The sequence below is a fragment of the Pyrus communis genome, chromosome 2, assembly GCF_963583255.1.
Source record: "Pyrus communis chromosome 2, drPyrComm1.1, whole genome shotgun sequence".
NCBI classification, from domain to species: domain Eukaryota; kingdom Viridiplantae; phylum Streptophyta; class Magnoliopsida; order Rosales; family Rosaceae; genus Pyrus; species Pyrus communis.
The window spans coordinates 19836079-19853599 of record NC_084804.1 but is presented as its reverse complement, the minus strand read 5'-3'; the positions used below and the strand labels follow the sequence as shown (position 1 = coordinate 19853599).

The following is a 17521-nucleotide window of genomic DNA, read 5'->3' as shown; positions in this document are numbered from 1 at the left end:
AAGTATTGAAGAAGTTATGAACGTTTAAAGTTTACCCAGTTTCCGGCGAGTTTTCCAGTTTTTCTACGGACTAGTCATCTTTCAAGCTATTTTTCGGCCATCTCCGGGAATCATTGGCCTTCCAAATGAGTATAATCTTGTTCTAAATTTTCATATCTTCATTTTGATATATTATGGATCAAATTTGGTTAAGAAACGATTGAGTTACGAAGCCTTGAAAATTGCCCAAACTTCAGGCCAAGAGCTCCGGGACACTTAACGGAGTTTTTAACGGAAGAACCAAAATAATGGATAGTGGACAATCTCTGGGACCATTTCTATTGATTTTCAATCTCAGGGACCAAAGTGATGTGTTGTCACATCCCGGCCCGGGGCAGATCACTTCCCGGGCCCGCTCCACCACCGTAGCACGATATTGTCCGCTTTGGGCTTACCATTCCCTCACGGTTTTGTTTTTGGGAACTCACGAGCAACTTCCCAGTGGGTCACCCATCATGGGATTGCTCTAGCCCCCTTCTCGCTTAACTTTGGAGTTCCTATGGAACCCGAAGCCAGTGAGCTCCCAAAAGGCCTCGTGCTAGGTAAGGATGGGAATATACATATAAGGATCACTCCCCTGGGCGATGTGGGATGTCACATGTGTTATGCAAATCTCAGAAACCATTTTGAATAAAAAGCCTTGTAATAATGTACTAATGTTTTTTCATTAGGCTTTTAATTTGGGGTATGTAATACTTGAAAGACTGAATGTATTTCTTTTATGTTTTGAAGTAATATTTATGTGGCAAAGTTTTATGCATATACTAACTTAATATTATGTTTTCCATTTTTTGGGATCAAATTATGTTTTTTATTTTCATTATTTATTTGATTTAAAATATATTTACTTTAAAGGGTAACGGGCCAGATCATATTTCCAGATAAAATTAATGGATTGATTTTGGATTGGGTCATATTACCCATTTACTTTAACAGGTGTTGCACGACACGACCTGTTAAGATATTGGGCATGTCATGAAAATGACATGAACACAGAAAACACGACACTAATACCAGGTCTAAGGTCATCTCCCTGCCATTAACAAAATTGAGTGTAGTCAGGCCATCTCCAACCAATGGATGGCCAGAGGGCTCGTTTTAGCCCTCTGGCCCTCCAAGATTCTCCAAGATATTAATATTTTAATGAACAGTACATGGCCATATTTGCCTCTGTCTCCAACCGAGGGCCAAAGAGCTCGTTTTAGCCATGTCACAAAAAATCGTCTCCAACCGAGGGCCAAACATAATTTATTATTTAAAAACTACAACTTAAATGTTGTTTAAGTTTCATTTTGTTAAATGTTTTTTTTTATGTTGTATAATTTTTATGTTGGTTAATGTTATTAATATTGTTTAATGTTGTTTCATGTTACTTAATTTAATTTAATGTTGTATAATGGCTTAGGAGGTTATAGAAAAAAATAGAATTAAAAAAAATTATGAAACAAATTTTGTGAATTAGAAGTTATAGGAAAAAAAAATAGAATTTAAAAAAAAATGAAACAAATTTTGTGAAATAGAAGTTATAGGAAAAAAATGAAATTTAAAAAAAAAATATGAAACAAATTTGTAAAATAAAAGCTATAGGAAAGAAAATAAAATTTAAAAAAAATATATGAAAAATAGAAGTTATAGAAAAATTTTTGTAAATAAAAAAAAAAAATAAAACTGTTAAAAAAAAATATTCAAAGAATTCTTGTCGGTTATAACCGACAGGAAATCCAACATAAGCAAAAAAAATATGGCCAACCCCGGGCTGGCTGGCTGGATGCAGCCAGCCCTTCAACCCTCTAGCCTTTCAGATTCCAGAGCCCTCTGGCCTAGCCCTCGGTTGGAGACGGTTTTCGGGTTATTTTCGGCCCTCTGACCCTTTGGACCCTTCGGTAGGAGATGGCCTCATTCCAGAGTTGATGGCCCTATGACGGTCCTGCTTTATGTAAGCCTGGTGTTTAGCAGTGGCTGCCTAGCTCTCATTCCCTTTGCACTGAGCTCCAACAGCAGACTAGTGCATCAAGAAATGACAATGCTAACATCAAATCTTGGAACATAAGTCACCAAATTAGAGAGAGATGTAGGCCTAACATGGTCCCCTACTGATATTTTCGAATTGTCCATACGTAACTATCAATTACTAAGTGTTACGTTTTATTACAAAAAATTTTGACGATATTTGGGGTAGTCTCTCTCTCATATATTGGTTGTATATTATTTTGTCGTATATCCAATATGAAATCTAATTCTTTAACATTAATTTAATATTAAATTGTGATTAAACACTAAAAATCCCACCGATTTATTTCTAATTTTGATATCAAATTCCGACAAGTGACAATGCATGGCAATAAGAATTTGAATATGGGGAGAAGTTTCAAATGGGTTTAATTATTTCTAAGGACCAAGTCAGTCATCTACTTGCTAGTCTGTTCTGGTGCAACTGCTGTTAGTCGTTAGTCTTTGGTTTCTTAGTCTTTGAGTGCTTGACTTTACTAGGCAATAAATTTTAGGGGTGCTTTCTTAATTCTCATTTTCCAGGAAATTCAAAGAAAGAAAATGACTAGGTTGAACAAAAGACCAACCCCAAAAGATGAGTGCTCTGCTGGAAAACTAACCTGAAAGATGAGTGCTCTGCTGGAAAACTAGAAAACTCGCCGGAAACTGCGTAAACTTTAAACGTTCGTAACTTCTTCAATACTCAGCGAAATCGAGTCATTCAAAATATAAAATCATACTTCTAGACGAGACAAAGAGAATAGTACCTTTTTCGATGGCTAACTCGTCATGGTTTAGCCAGAAAACGGTTGGAAAGTGGTTAACTCGACAACCACTTTCGAGCCGTTTTCCGGCCAAAACACGGCGATTTAGCCTTTTAGAAAGGTATCTTTCTCTTCATCTCGTTGAGAAGTATAATTTTTGTTTTTAAATCACTCGATTTTGTAGAAGTTATGAACGTTTAAAGTTTACCCAGTTTCCGGCGAGTTTTCCAGTTTTCCTACGAACTAGTCATTCAAGTTATTTTCCGGCCATCTCCGGGAATCATTGGGCTTCCAAATGAGGACAATCTTGATCTAAATTTTCATATCTTCATTTTGATATATTATGGATCAAATTTGGTTAAGAAACGATTGAGTTACAAAGCCTTGAAAATTGCCCAAACTTTCGGCCAAGAGCTCCGGGACACTTAATGGAGTTTTTAACGGAAGAACCAAAATAATGGATGGTGGACAATCTCTGGGACCATTTCTATTGATTTTCAATCTCAGGGACCAAAGTGATGTTTTATGCAAATCTCAGAGATCATTTTGAATAAAAAGCCTTGTAATAATGTACTAATGTTTTTTCATTAGGCTTTTATTTTGAGGTATGTAATACTTGAAAGACTGAATGCATTTCTTTTATGTTTTGAAGTAATATTTATGTGGTAAAGTGGTATGCATATACTAACTTAGTATTATGTTTTCCATTTTTTGGGATCAAATTATGTTTTTCATTTTCATTATTTATTTGATTTAAAATATATTTACTTTAAATGGTAATGGGCCGGATCATATTTCCTGATAAAATTAATGGATTGATTTTGGATTGGGTCATATTACCCATTTACTTTAACAGGTTTTGCACGACACGACCTGTTAAGATATTGGGCATGTCATAAAAATGACACAAACACAGAAAACACGACACTAATACCAGGTCTAAGGTCATCTCCCTGCCATTAACAAAATTGAGTGTAGTCAGGCCATCTCCAACCGATGGCTGGCCAGAGGGCTCGTTTTAGCCCTCTGGCCCTCCAAGATTCTCCAAAATATTAATATTTTAATGAACAGTACATGGCCATATTTGCCTCCGTCTCCAATAGAGGGCTAGAGGGCTCGTTTTAGCCCTGTCACAAAAAACTGTCTCCAACCGAGGGCCAAATGGCCATAGGGCCAAACATAATTTATTATTTAAAAACTACAACTTAAATGTTGTTTAAGTTTCATGTTGTTAAATGTTTTTTTATTTTTTATGTTGTATAATTTTTATGGCGGTTAATGTTATTAATATTGTTTAATGTTGTTTCATGTTACTTAATTTAATTTAATGTTGTATAATGGCTTAGGAGGTTATAGAAAAAAATAGAATTAAAAAAAAATATGAAACAAATTTTGTGAAATAGAAGTTATAGAGAAAAAATAAAATAGAATTTAAAATAAAATGAAACAAATTTTTTGAAATAGAAGTTATAACAAAAAATGAAATTTAAAAAAAAATATGAAACAAATTTGTAAAATAAAAGTTATAGGAAAAAAATAGAATTTAAAAAAAATATATGAAAAATAGAAGTTATAGGAAAATTTTTGTAAATAAAAAATAATAATTAAACTGTTAAAAAAAATATTCAAAGAATTCCTGTCGGTTATAACCGACAGGAAATCCAACATAAGCAAAACAAAATGGCGAGCCCCGGGCTGGCTGGATGCAACCAGCCCTCCAACCCTCTAGCCCTCTCCGATTCCATGGGGCCCTCTTAGATTCTAGAGCCCTCTGGCCTAACCCTCGGTTGGAGACGATTTTCGGGCTATTTTCGGCCCTCTGACCCTCTGGACCCTTCGATTGGAGATGACGTCATTCCAGAGTTGATGACCCTATGGCGGTCCTGCTTTATTTAAGCCTGGTGTTTAGCAGTGGTTGCCTAGCTCTCATTCCCTTTGCACTGAGCTCCAACAGCAGACTAGTGCATCAAGAAATGACAATGCTAACATCAAATCTTTGAACATAAGTCACCAAATTAGAGAGAGAGATAGGTCTAACATGGTCCCCTACTGATATTTTCGAATTGTCCATACGTAACTATCAATTACTAAGTGTTACGTTTTATTACAAAAAATTTTGATGATATTTGGGGTAGTCTCTCTCTCATATATTGGTTGTATATTATTTTGTCGTATATCCAATATGAAATCTAATTCTTTAACATTAATTTAATATTAAATTGTGATTAAACACTAAAAATCCCACCGATTTATTTCTAATTTTGATATCAAATTCCGACAAGTGACAATGCATGGCAATAAGAATTTGAATGTGGGGAGAAGTTTCAAATGGGTTTAATTATTTCTAAGGACCAAGTCACTCATCTATTGCTAGTCTGTTCTCGTGCAACTGCTGTTAGTCGTTAGTCTTTGGTTTCTTAGTCTTTGAGTGCTTGACTTTACTAGGCAATAAATTTTAGGGGTGCTTTCTTAATTCTCATTTTCCAGGAAATTCAAAGAAAGAAAATGATAGGTTGAACAAAAGACCAACCCCAAACGTGTTGTCCACGGAGTAATACTTTGACTCAAGATGCGAGTGGTGGCTTCAGGGTTGTCCAGGGAAGTTGACGCCATGACAATTGGGTGCTTGAGATATTTCTTCTTATATACCCAATGATAGTTTGACACTTGGACATAAACTTCTTTTTATCTAGTATCAGATGAGAATAGGTTTGGTTCCCAATCCAATGACGTGTAATTGCCCGGAATCATCTTGGCTTTTTTTGCGTGTATTGAACACGTCGGAATTTGAATTATTTTGATTCATGATTTTATCTAAGTTTACTATAAGTTAAATAACTCATGCGAAGTTAATAAAACGAAAAAATAAACCAAAAATATCGTATTGGATAGTTAATCACATATCGATATATTTATATTTCCATGATCCATAAAGAGGTTTCCACATTTTAATACTACGATCTAGTGGTATTCTTCTTTACTTCAATGATAAGTTTGATATAAATTTACTCCCTACCACTCTTCTAAAAATCATAGTTTAGCGCCGTCTAGGCATTAGGCGGTTGGTTACCCCCTTGATTAATGCCTAGGCGTTTAAAAATTAAGAAATGATACCTAGACCTTTTGAGGCGCATGCCTACACCACCTAGGTTGTGACTCACTTAGACAAAAAATAGATAATTTTCATTTTACCTTTTACCTTTTTTAAGAAATTGTAAGGGACTTGTTGAATACTTAAATGAACACATATTATATGCTTGTTCCTCATGTTTTTATTATGTTCCAATACTTCATCATATATATATGTCATTCTACCTTGTAGTTTATGATAAAATTATATATATTTTAAGTATAAATTGATACTTATTTACACGAAATATAAGATTTACTTAAATCCGCCTAGTCCGCAACCCGCCGCCTAATTAGTGTCTAATGTCTTTTAAAACCTTGCTCTCAACCCTTGGTGTAAATAATATAATTGTATTAAAAAACATTAATAATAAAAAAACTAATAATATTATTCTTATCGAACAAATAAAAAAATTCAGTCCGTTTGAATACCGCAATGAGAAACGCAATAGAGCAAAACTTGTCATTAGAATATTTGAGGAGAAAAAAGGTCACAAAATTGGTAAAAACTTCTGGAGTTTGCTGTCAGTATGCATTCAGAAATGCTTGTATACCTATTCAGAAACGAAAAATACCGCAACCAATTCAGAAACGAAAAATACCTAACCTTATTCACATGGTTTCAATTATCGCAGCTACTAAACTAAACTATGCAAACTGTATCAACCATTTAAAGGTTTTCTTTGCTTCACGAGATCGTGTTGTGCAGATCCTGCTTATACGGATTATCTTCACTGACCGAGAAAATATCAACAGGCGCACTGGTAGAGCCAAGAATGATGTTCTTAGATTTACGTTTTGAGGAGCTTTTGTGGTCATCAAGATAGACTACTATAACAGTGATGTCATCGTGGAAGTGTCGCCTTATCCCCTTTTCGATTTTCTTTATGTCATTGTATCTCATCTCCCTCTTTTTTGCAGCTTCTTGAAGAGCGGCTCTTACTAATCTCTTTGCAATACCCTGCAATTGTTAAGCCGATTTTGTGTCACAGAGATGTCCGAACATATTTTTACAAATTCAGATTATTCAAGTCCTACTGTTATAGTTACTATAAGCATTTTAATTTAATTACAAGGCGATGAAACTTGAACCACGACATTTTATGTATTACTACGTTGTTAACTTAAGCTCCTGGTGGAATGCTACTGTAACAGATAGGTGAAAGAACGGGAACTTACAGCTCTAGGGTTTTTGAAAACAATTTCTACCGCTGCGTCATCAGTCAGCTGTTCCCAGAGGCCATCTGAGGCAAATATCAAAAACATATCCTGTGGCTTCAGTTTCCTTGTAATGATTGAGGGCTCTGCTGTCATCACTGGCCGTTTCATAGGAATGGGGTTCGCAAATTGCTGGTATATCGGGTCTCTGTTAAACTCAGGCTTCTTTAAATAAACATCACCAATAGATCTTGACACCTGAAATAAAAAGAACATTTAGACCACATTCTCCATAACATTTCAGTTTTAACTCCTCTAGTGCTATCTCTAAACCTACAAACGAAACTGAAATACATAATCAAACACTAAAGCCTGAAAATATGAAACCAAATATTCACAAGCTCAGTCAAGTTTCATAGAGATAAACAAAGCTTCAGTTGTATGCTTCAGGGGGCTTCGTGTACATCTCATGCATGGAAAACAATCACTTCCAACTAACCTGCATGAGATGCTGGATCAGGAGGCGGACGATAAGGTTCCTGGAACATACATCTCTCTTTAGAAATCTAAGAATACAAGGAGCAAGTTGAACAAGTTTCATTGACTAAAGACGGGAAACAATGCTTTAGATTCACAAATTTCTCTAAGGCCACAAAACTTACTCCTAGATTACTGAATCGCAATTCACTACTTACAAACTCGTACTTTAGGCAGCAACACACGCAATTCATTTCATTAAATGAATCCCACTGTACCTGAATGATGCCTTTTATCCTCCAAACTCCACGAGTATACACCACAACATGTGAATCATCGGGATGTAGTGCTTCAACCTCCTTCCTTACCTCCTCAACTCCCACATTGTGATCAGTGGACATGCGTTCTGCCACCACTGGACTCCTCTTACTATCTGAAACTCTCCGGCCAAGGACTGCTCTCGAGTCCCCCAGATTGGCTACATACAGAACATCATTTGATATTGCTCCCAAAAGGCAACATGACCCAACGGAAGCGATTTGGGGCATCATTGGCAAAGATCGCTTCACCAAACGCAAAAAATCCTCCTCGGTGGCGCTGAATGCCTTTTTTATCACATCTGGTGACAACCCACCTTGCTCCGTCGCAAATTCTATAATAATCCACAAAAATCTCAGAATTTAGAAACAAAAACACAATCAAGTTCAAGTCTTTCATCATATGCCGTTAAATCCAATTCAAATATTCAAATTCCAAGTCTTTTGCTTAAACAAATACAGAATTAAATATTCAAATTTCAAGTCTTTTGCTTAAACAAGAGAGAGCCATACTGTGTAGATAAGGGAAGAGATGGCTGTTGACGAATCTAGAAGCTTCGGGACCACCATGGCCGTCATATACACCAACATACGTCGCAGAGGGCGAGGTGAAGACCTGACCTTGATCCTCCAAATTCGAATTGGCCTGAACCACAGCAATTGAGTAGTCACCGGAGGCGTGGGGCTTCAAGTCCATGTCCCAAAGCCCATCTCCGCCGCCTCCAGCACCAAATCGCAACCCCAGACAGCGCTCGAGCGGCCTGTAGCACGAGCGCAGCATACTGTCTCAGTTCGTCGACTCCGTCCGTGGGTTCTGGGTTGCGTTTCGATTTGGGTTTTCTGCAGCCGTTGCGTTTGAATTTGATGAGCAGATGACTGAAATTCGAGAGATTTTTAGAGAGAGAGAGGAGAGAGAAATGAACGAGCAATCAAAGTCGTGTTGGAGACGCGTGAAGAGGGAAAGCAGAGACTTGCTCAATATGAAACAGCGAATGAATCAACGAATCCTACCTTTTATACACATCCACTCTACCGCGTCAAAATCCTACTACTTTTTTTCTTTCTTTTTTATTTGGTCTCCCTTTTCTTTTTCTTTTTGTTATTTTTTTCCCTTATTTTTAGGTCAAAAGAAAAATCTCGCAATTCACACTGTCATTGTGTACAGATTGCGCGGTAAATACGATATGTTTTACATGTCGGCACACGTATTGGAGAAACTCAAGTCCTTCTTTATTGTTAAATTCAAACATTGAACGTTTGACTTTACAACTCGTTCTCTGCTCACGCTATTATCAAGAACTAACTTCTTATATGTCCATGCTCTTTATCGATGACAACTTCTTATATACTCACGCTCTTATCAAGGAATTACAAAATTACTCGTGCATGTTATTTTCATTTTTTTTGCCATTTTAATTTCTTTTTAAATTATTAACAGTTCCCTATGAGTAATTAAAAGTCACTTCGGCCCATGAGAGTACCAAGCGTCATAGATGCATGGTTTAGTTAAAATATATAATTAGGAACAAATTAAATCTTGAAAAGGCTCCCGCGAAGCAAATGAAGGGAAGCTCTTCGAGCTTACGTATATCAAGTTAAAATTTTTTACTCTCTCCTATTTATGACACGGTTATATATTTACAATAAATATAGTCGTAAGTCAAGGAAGTTAGAAATATGGGAGAAAAAATGAGAATAGTGATCTACTATTCCTCAAATCAATCTAATTCTTAAATTTCTAGCTATTAGATTACAATCTATAACGGTGAAACCACATATATATTTTTATTTTGTATGCATTAGTAAACATAAGGGGAGTTAATTTCAGAAGTTGCTCCATGAAATTAATTAGACGTACCTAAATACAAAAGTTATTCCCAAAAAGAACTTTTATTTTTTTTTTTAATTTTAATTGGTTGTTTTTTGTTTACCGGGAGTTTTTATCGTATTTTGTTTTAATCAATTAGAATACATGCATCGCAACGTACAAACTCAAGCAACTTAATATTTTTTAAATGAAGTGGACTTGACTATACATTTAAAAAAAAAAAAAAAAAAAAGATTTTAATGTATGTTTTATCTAATTAAACTTTACACACGTTTTGAAAACTAAAGACAATGTTTTATAGTAACATTATTTTCTAAGCGATTAGTTGTAAATTTTGCAATTATTTAGAATGCTTAACTGTTACCCAAATTGATATAAAATTTTTGCTCCAATTATAAGAGGTGTAAATGTGAACCTGAAAACTTTTTAGCAAGTGTAGCACTCTCAGTGTAAACACAACCAGTTGCAACTTTACTAACATTGCGCATCACTTAATTGACAAATAATGTTTTATAAAGGAAGAAGTTGGAAAGAAAATATTTAAATGTACCAAAAAAGGTGGTTAGACAAAATCCAATAAAAAAAAGATGGTTGGAAGAAAAGAAAAAAAAAGTGCTGGCTACTATGTAAAAGCAAGTGACACTTGATAGGCCAATCTAACACTAAATAATTACTAAAGAATAATACTAGGAAGATTAAATGTTTAAATTAAATTTGTAAACCAAATGATGTGGTTGTTGATGATTGGATTATTTGTTTTATTTTGAACAAACAGTATTATCTACACTAAGGGTGAGGGCTTGACTTAGTCTCACAATGGGCTAGCAGTAATGTGATTCAAATTCGCTTTTGGTGAGTCAAACCTAAGACCTCTCACTTACAAGTGAGTAGGAATACCACTAAACCGTAGTACTAAGTGGCATGATTGGATTATTACTTAAGTGTTGATTAGAGTTTAGGGTTTAGGGTCGATGATTGCATTACCCATCACTAAAACATTCATGATTAAGGAAATTAACACAATTTGGAGGTTTGTCACCAACACTATTATTTAGTGGTATTTTTCTCTATTTGTCTCAATGTTATATTCGACGCTATAAATACTAAAATTTGATATTTAATTTTAGTCATTCATTGTATGTCTTGATCCAAATTCATGGCCGCCTTTCATATTAAAAGAACACGTTATGGGTTCAACCAAGAAGCTTGCACAGCAGACTATGCCTGTTACCATTTTGACTTACTGGAAGGAAGGAAAGTCCGGGCCAGTTGCCCTGATTTAGAGGCATTCATAACTTCATAATTATATGCAAAGTAAAGTTCCATCAAATTCTCAATAAATAAAAAAAATAAAAAGAAGGGAATAAAGAAAGAAAGAAAGAAAGAAAGAAAGAAAAAAGAAAAAGAAAGAGAAAGTGTTGTATCAAATTCCTTGACTTCATCAAATGAATATTATCCGCGTTGTCCTCCTCCAATTTCTGCTAATTAATCTCCTTTAATGGTATGAGTTGTTCGTAAGCACAGCCTCGTCTACGCTTGTTCAAATTCAATACTAATTCGATTTATAACATGATTTGATATCATGTTTTACTTATTTCAAACAAAATTGCACAAATGACATCTAAACTTTTCGATTTTTGAAAATTATCACGTGGTTTAAAAACAACTTACATTAATTTATACAAATGGTGCGGATTCAATTCCTCTCCTTCTAATATTTAACAATATTTAGAAAAAGATTACGTTAATTTATTTTTCGTTGATCATCGATCAAGGCCTAATTGATGCAATGCTAAAAAAAAACCCTAACTGCTCTCTCTTTCCACTTATCAACTCTAAATCTGTAGATTATATAGCCATTCACTTGCTCCCCCGCGGCCAGGGGGGTGGGGTTCTAGTCTTACTCCTTTATCTTCTCATGGATTGTTGCCTATCTATTTTCCATCTTGGTATTTCCGTCAATAAGTGCCTCCTTGATGAGGTTATTTGTGAGTCTTTCTTCATGAGTATTTTAATTTTGTATGTGTGTGTCATCGGCTCCTTTAAGTCTAATTTGTTGGAATCAATAACTTTGTTGATGGTGTTGTGCACAAAATTTATGATGGTATGGAACTAGTTGGTTCGTTATCAGTTCCTCTATGGAGCGCCATCTCAATCTGTCTTCTTCCAAGGACCAAACCAAAAATCCACCTCTAATTCCACCAAGAATATCAATTGAAAAAACTCAATCCCACATCAATACCCTCAAATTCCACCAAACCCACAGCAAATTCCAAATCCGCCAACACATGTTCTCTAACCTTGTGTTCCTCTCCTCCGGACTCCTTGCTGTCGTCGCCGCCTCCATTTCTTGTAATCTTCTTCCTAAACTTCAAGATCTCGTTTTAAAGCTTCAAGATCTCAGAGTCGGTGAGGGACTTGTGGAGGTGGACGGTCTTGGACACGACATTGGCGACCTCGAAGGAGAGAGTGTCGATGGTCTACTTTTGGGTTTTGGTGGCGGCGGCACCGACACATGGTGGCTCATCTGCTTCAGCGCTTCGATTCTTCTCTCTCCTCGGCTGGCTCGCAAATCAGAGCTGCTTTATATCAATTTCAGATTCATGTTCCTCATATTTTGGGGTTAGGTTTTTGAAAAGGGTGGAGGAGAGAGAAGGGAGGGGAGCGGATAGGTGGGTGCAGAGGAGGAGAGAAGCAAGAAAGTGGATGAGTGGATGCGAAGGAGAGAAGGGAGGGAGAAGGGAGGTAAGGGTTGGGGGAGATGGGGGTGAGGTAGGAGAGGGATCGGGTCTGGAGGAAAAAAGAAAACTTTTTTTAAGGGGAACTTTAACAAAAAGCTCCTGGTACTGTTCATTTTAACGAAAAACCACAAAAGTCGATCATGGTACTATTCACTTTACCCTTTATTTTGTCCTTATCATTAAAACTCAAAGTTTTCAAGCCATTTTCATTAGTTTTTTTTTTTAATATTCACGTGGGCCCATATTGACATGTGGCGCCCAATCATTGTCCGCGTGGATGCCACGTCATCAATTAACGGAGGTTCTGACGGAAAACTTAACGGATGTATGAAAGTGTCCCATAATTATAACTTAAGGTATCAAACTGGGACGAAAAAATTTCATGTACCAAATGTTAAAAATCAAGAAACTTTAAGGTAGTAAATTGAGATTAACTCTTTATTTTATGTTAAAGTTTCTTTGAATTAAGGACCTCTTGAATGTTATCTCCAATGCCCTTTATGATATTTGTATCAATTTTTTAGTTTTATAATGAAACTGTTATCCCTTCGTTTAAGTTTTTTTACATCAATCACAAGCTTTGTTGGCATGTTTCGATTCAGCACCTCTATTTGCCCACGTCCGTTCACTTTCCCATCAAATAATAATATGTGACAAACATGATTATTTTCATGTTTGGATTTATGTTGATACTCTAGCTGCGGGAAATGACGACAATATTCTTCGCTGGTCTACCAAACACGGCTCAGCAATTGAATCCTTGAGATTACAAAACACCAACTCCGGCACATTTGCATACTCTCGCTTTCGGTAATTAGCCAAGCCTCTTTATAATCCTGCCCCCAATTGTTCTTTGAGGCGTGCTCGAAAGCCATATATGTGAACATGACAATCTTTCTAGGCATCTTCACGTTGTTCAGATTCTCCATGATGGCAATTGCAGAATCCGCTTGTAAATATTGAGGAAATCAACTCTCTCAGCGCAATGTATGCTACATCTCATGCACCTTTGGGAAATCCCTGAATGAGAAAACAGAACCTTGCCATGGGTTTTCGCTAAGATCCGAAATCAACAACCCCATTGAAACGCAAACCATCTCCTTCGATATCCCTCCCATGTTGTGTGGGACATCACACACTGCGATACCATTTTAGAACAACCATTTGTTCAAAAGGTTTTGGACCAATCTCTACCATTGTGCATCCACCATTTCAGTGTCGCTGCATTGTTCCTTCTTTAACGAGGCCAGCACTTGGTGAGGAAGCTTTAGCCCATCACCAGAATACATATCGAAAAAGTTTCTTCGGGAAAGGCTAAGCTTGAACACAAGCTTCATTTGAAGTACGAACTGCGTATTTCTCCTTTCATCAGCAAAACGAAATAACTACCTGCTGTCTTCACAACCAATGATCTTCCTGTAGGATTCCAAACCAATCAACGCTTTGCGGTTCTCGAAAACCGATAATGGCTTCTTGTTCTGTTCCATAACCGGCGAGCAATCGAATGCCAACGTCAGTGCCTTGCGCAGGAGCTAAGTACTTGCTTCCTCAACCGGTTGCAAAACCTGTAAGCTTAATGAGCTTTTTCAAGATCTGTGTACTCTTCGTAATTGTGGCGCGGAAACATTCTCTTCGCTATGTTTTCGCACAACAGAGTTGTTGGAGCATAGCTGATTTTTTGCAATCTCACAAACTCCAAAGACAACTTTCATTGATCAAAAGGAGATTACAACAAGCTCATCATAAAAGGTCCAGCCACAAGACTAACCCAACAAGACAAAACCAAAGGAGGTCCACATAGACACCCGCCCTTTTTTCGGCCTTAATTTGCTGTAATTTTTTTTCCCTCTCTAATTAAATTGTTTTGCTGATCTTTGATTGGTTCAAACAAGAACACTTAGTTTTCCTGCTGTTAGTCCAATCAGGCCATTAATATTTTGGGTAATGCTAGGAAGACTAAATTTGTAGAGAAAGTTTTGCAAACTAAGAGACATGGAAGTTGATGATTTGTTTATTACTTAAACATTGATAAACATGTTTATTCTTATTAGTGACACATCATTTAGTTTGCAAATCTAGTCTCTCTAGCATTACCCTAATCTTTTTTGCTCATTGCAGTTCATCCATCAAACTATCACGTATTTTTGTAGTGTTGAATGTTCAAACCATCGCACTTAGTGGCGAGATTTTTATTTTGCCTTGGACATGGCATAATAATTAATGTCTAAGTTTATGATATAAAGGTGAAATTCAAGATGCGGTTGGACTTGTATATCAAGTTTTAAAGATAACAAATAGGATATTACACACTTGTCGTAACTTGCGCTTTGTATTGTACAAACAATACTAAAATAATAAAAGCTTTACCTATTTGTCAGTCTTATTTTTTGGACACACAAGTGAGCTATCAAACTACAAATTTTCCATAAAGTTTTTCCTAATTCTATTGGATAATGACGCTTAAGATTGTTGGATTAGAAGTCCGAGTCATCTTCAGTTCCATTGGCTTCAAATCCATGATCTTCACTTTCATTTGCTTTGAACTCATCACTTGATCCAATGGCTTCAGGCCCATCTCTTGACCCACTACCTTTGGAAGCATCACCTTGTCTTGTTTCTTCACATCCATGATTGATGCGAGATTTTATACGCACACAAATTAAACCCTCTTTTCGTCAAATTGTAGTATAAGTATAAGTAGGGATCGTTCTGGACCGGGGATTAGGAGGGATTGTTAACCACTTGGATTTTACTCAAAAACGTAAAATAACAATATGAAACACTATACTAGACTCAAAGAATTCAAAACTAAACTTTAAAACACTAAGACAAACCAAAAGACCCAAAACAACACAAACACACTCAAATCTGCCTAAAAACCACTTTCTGGGCAGATTTGAGCACAAACACAAATTTGGACGAAATTAAGTAATAACTTGACTCAAGAACGTAAAAACACAATATAAAACACTAAACTAACTTAAAGAATGTAAAACTAAACACTTAAAACATTAAAACAAACCAAAAGACTCAAACATCACCCAAAACACTCAAAACTGCCTAAAAATCACTTTCTGGGCAGTTTTGAGCACTTTGGTGAATCTGGACGAAATTGGGAAATAAAATGAATCAAAACACTTAAAAGCACAAACTAAATTGATTTCTAACTAAATTGGACATTAAAGTAAAGGGGGATTTAGATTTATACGAAAATTGAAATAACAAAACAAGTTAATAAACTAAACAGATTGTAAAACGAATTTGATGGAATGGAATGAATGGATGATAGAATGGCTAAGGGGTTCATCTCCATACATGTTATACTTGCATAATAAAATGATTTCCAATTGCATTTCAATAAACTATGATACTCAACACCCCAAGTTAACCGTGATGCACTAATTAACCTTCAAATCTTCCTAACGTTATTGAATTGGATGATGCATGCGACAATTCAAAACATTCCCCACAAGTCCTCAACATGAATGCATAGAAGAGGTACAAGCAAGAATCATTACGCTCTATGAAAATTATAAGTGTTGACGAGGCATTCGTCACTATGATTGCATGAAACTTATGCCAAGAATTTGTTTAACGCGATTGTTTATAAGCAACCTCCACTACTTGTGAATATAAGTTCGTAACTATTAGGTGAAACTCACTTATATTCTAGCGTCATATTCATGCATGAAAATTAAGCGCGCATTCTCAATAAACATACATAAATAAGTTATCAATCAAACGGTTAAACAAATTGAATCCACAACTTATGAAACGCAATTAGAAGTAATCAAATCAAAATGCAAGCATAAACATATATTTCGAATTCCCCCCTAGCCAAGGGGGGTTTAGTTGAATTTAAACATTGGAATCAAAGAAACACCTAAACATTCCAACAACTCAAACTTGAATTGTATGAACGTTTAGGCACTCTTCTCTTCCATTCCTCATACGTACAAAACAAAGAGTATTGAAATTAAACATTGAAATCAAAGAAACACCTAAACATTCCAACAACTCAAACTTGAATTGTATGAACGTTTAGGCACTCTTCCCTTCCTCTTCGTTGTAGCACAAGGTCTAAGGATAGTTTGATGGTGTGAATGGTTTGGGGAGTGGTTGGAGTGGCTGCAATGGAGGAGAAAAGTGTTTTGGTGGCTGCAATGAGGGTGTGGAGAGGTTTTGACGAATTTCTGGAATATGGAAGAGTGAATGAATGAAATGTGTATGCAATGGATGCTTATTTATAGGTGAAATGGGGGGAACATGACAGCTAGGAGGGAATGTGGCTGCATGTTTGAATGATTAAAGGATGCATGTGGGTTGGAATTGCATGTGCAATGAATATGTGGCTGCATGTGCAAGGGGACAATCTGAAAATGCATGTGAAAGCATGTGTTGGCTGCAATGATGAAATGGATGGGAGTGCATGTGGCTTAATTAATTAAAGGGAGTGCATGTGCAATGTTTTAAAGGATGGAATGCATGTGAATATGATGGAAATCTGATGGGAGATGGAATGGGATGTTTTGCATGTGAATTAAAGAGTAAATGCATGTGAATTAAAGAGTGAATGCATGTGGAATGGCTGATTTATTTGAAGATGCATGTGCAATGAAGTGGAATGACAGCTAGGTTATGATGATGAATGCATGTGGCTGATTTAATTGAATAGGAAAGCATGTGGATTTAATGGTTTAAAGGGTGAATGCATGTGGATGCATGTGTTGATGAATGGGATTAGGAAAGGTTTAAATGTCCTAAAACTAAAGGGAACAAGGTTCCAACACTTTGGTCTTCAATTAGGTCTTAATTTCGTCCAACACTTTGGCTCCAAGCATAAGCTATCCATCCTTAGTCCAAAAGTGCTCCAAAAGTCTCCAAAATGCATCTTTTTGCTCCTTTAGCCCTTTGGACCTACAAACACACGAAAATAGCTTAAAGTACTAAAATAACTAAAGAAACATAACGTAAATGCACGAGAACAAGCCATTTAAGTCGCATGAATATGCTCCTATCAAATACCCCCACACTTATCTTTTGCTAGTCCTCGAGCAAAACAAAACAAAAGAAACCAAA

At 36.1% G+C, this 17521-nt stretch overlaps 1 protein-coding gene across 1 annotated transcript; it reads right to left on the bottom strand.

The window, feature by feature from the left end:
* Window positions 1-6358: 6358 nt before the first annotated feature.
* On the bottom strand, window positions 6359-8844 carry LOC137726644 (probable protein phosphatase 2C 63). Its single transcript, XM_068465583.1, has 4 exons — window positions 8387-8844; window positions 7835-8208; window positions 7101-7337; window positions 6359-6882 (listed from the first exon to the last, which is right to left on the bottom strand). The coding sequence occupies exons 1-4, from the start codon at window positions 8652-8654 to the stop codon at window positions 6610-6612; spliced, it is 1152 nt and encodes a 383-aa protein (XP_068321684.1). The 5' UTR covers window positions 8655-8844; the 3' UTR covers window positions 6359-6609.
* Between the last annotated feature and the right edge of the window lie 8677 nt (window positions 8845-17521).

What these genes read in the sequence shown, in the direction of transcription:
- LOC137726644 (XM_068465583.1), bottom strand. Translation starts at nt 8,654, where the DNA reads ATGCTGCGCTCGTGCTACAGGCCGCTCGAGCGCTGTCTGGGGTTGCGA. An exon ending in TCTCTTCCCTTATCTACACA is followed by an intron (nt 8,209 to 8,386) that starts GTATGGCTCTCT and finishes GGATTATTATAG; the next exon opens with AATTTGCGACGGAGCAAGGT. An exon ending in GGATAAAAGGCATCATTCAG is followed by an intron (nt 7,338 to 7,834) that starts GTACAGTGGGAT and finishes TTTTTATTTCAG; the next exon opens with GTGTCAAGATCTATTGGTGA.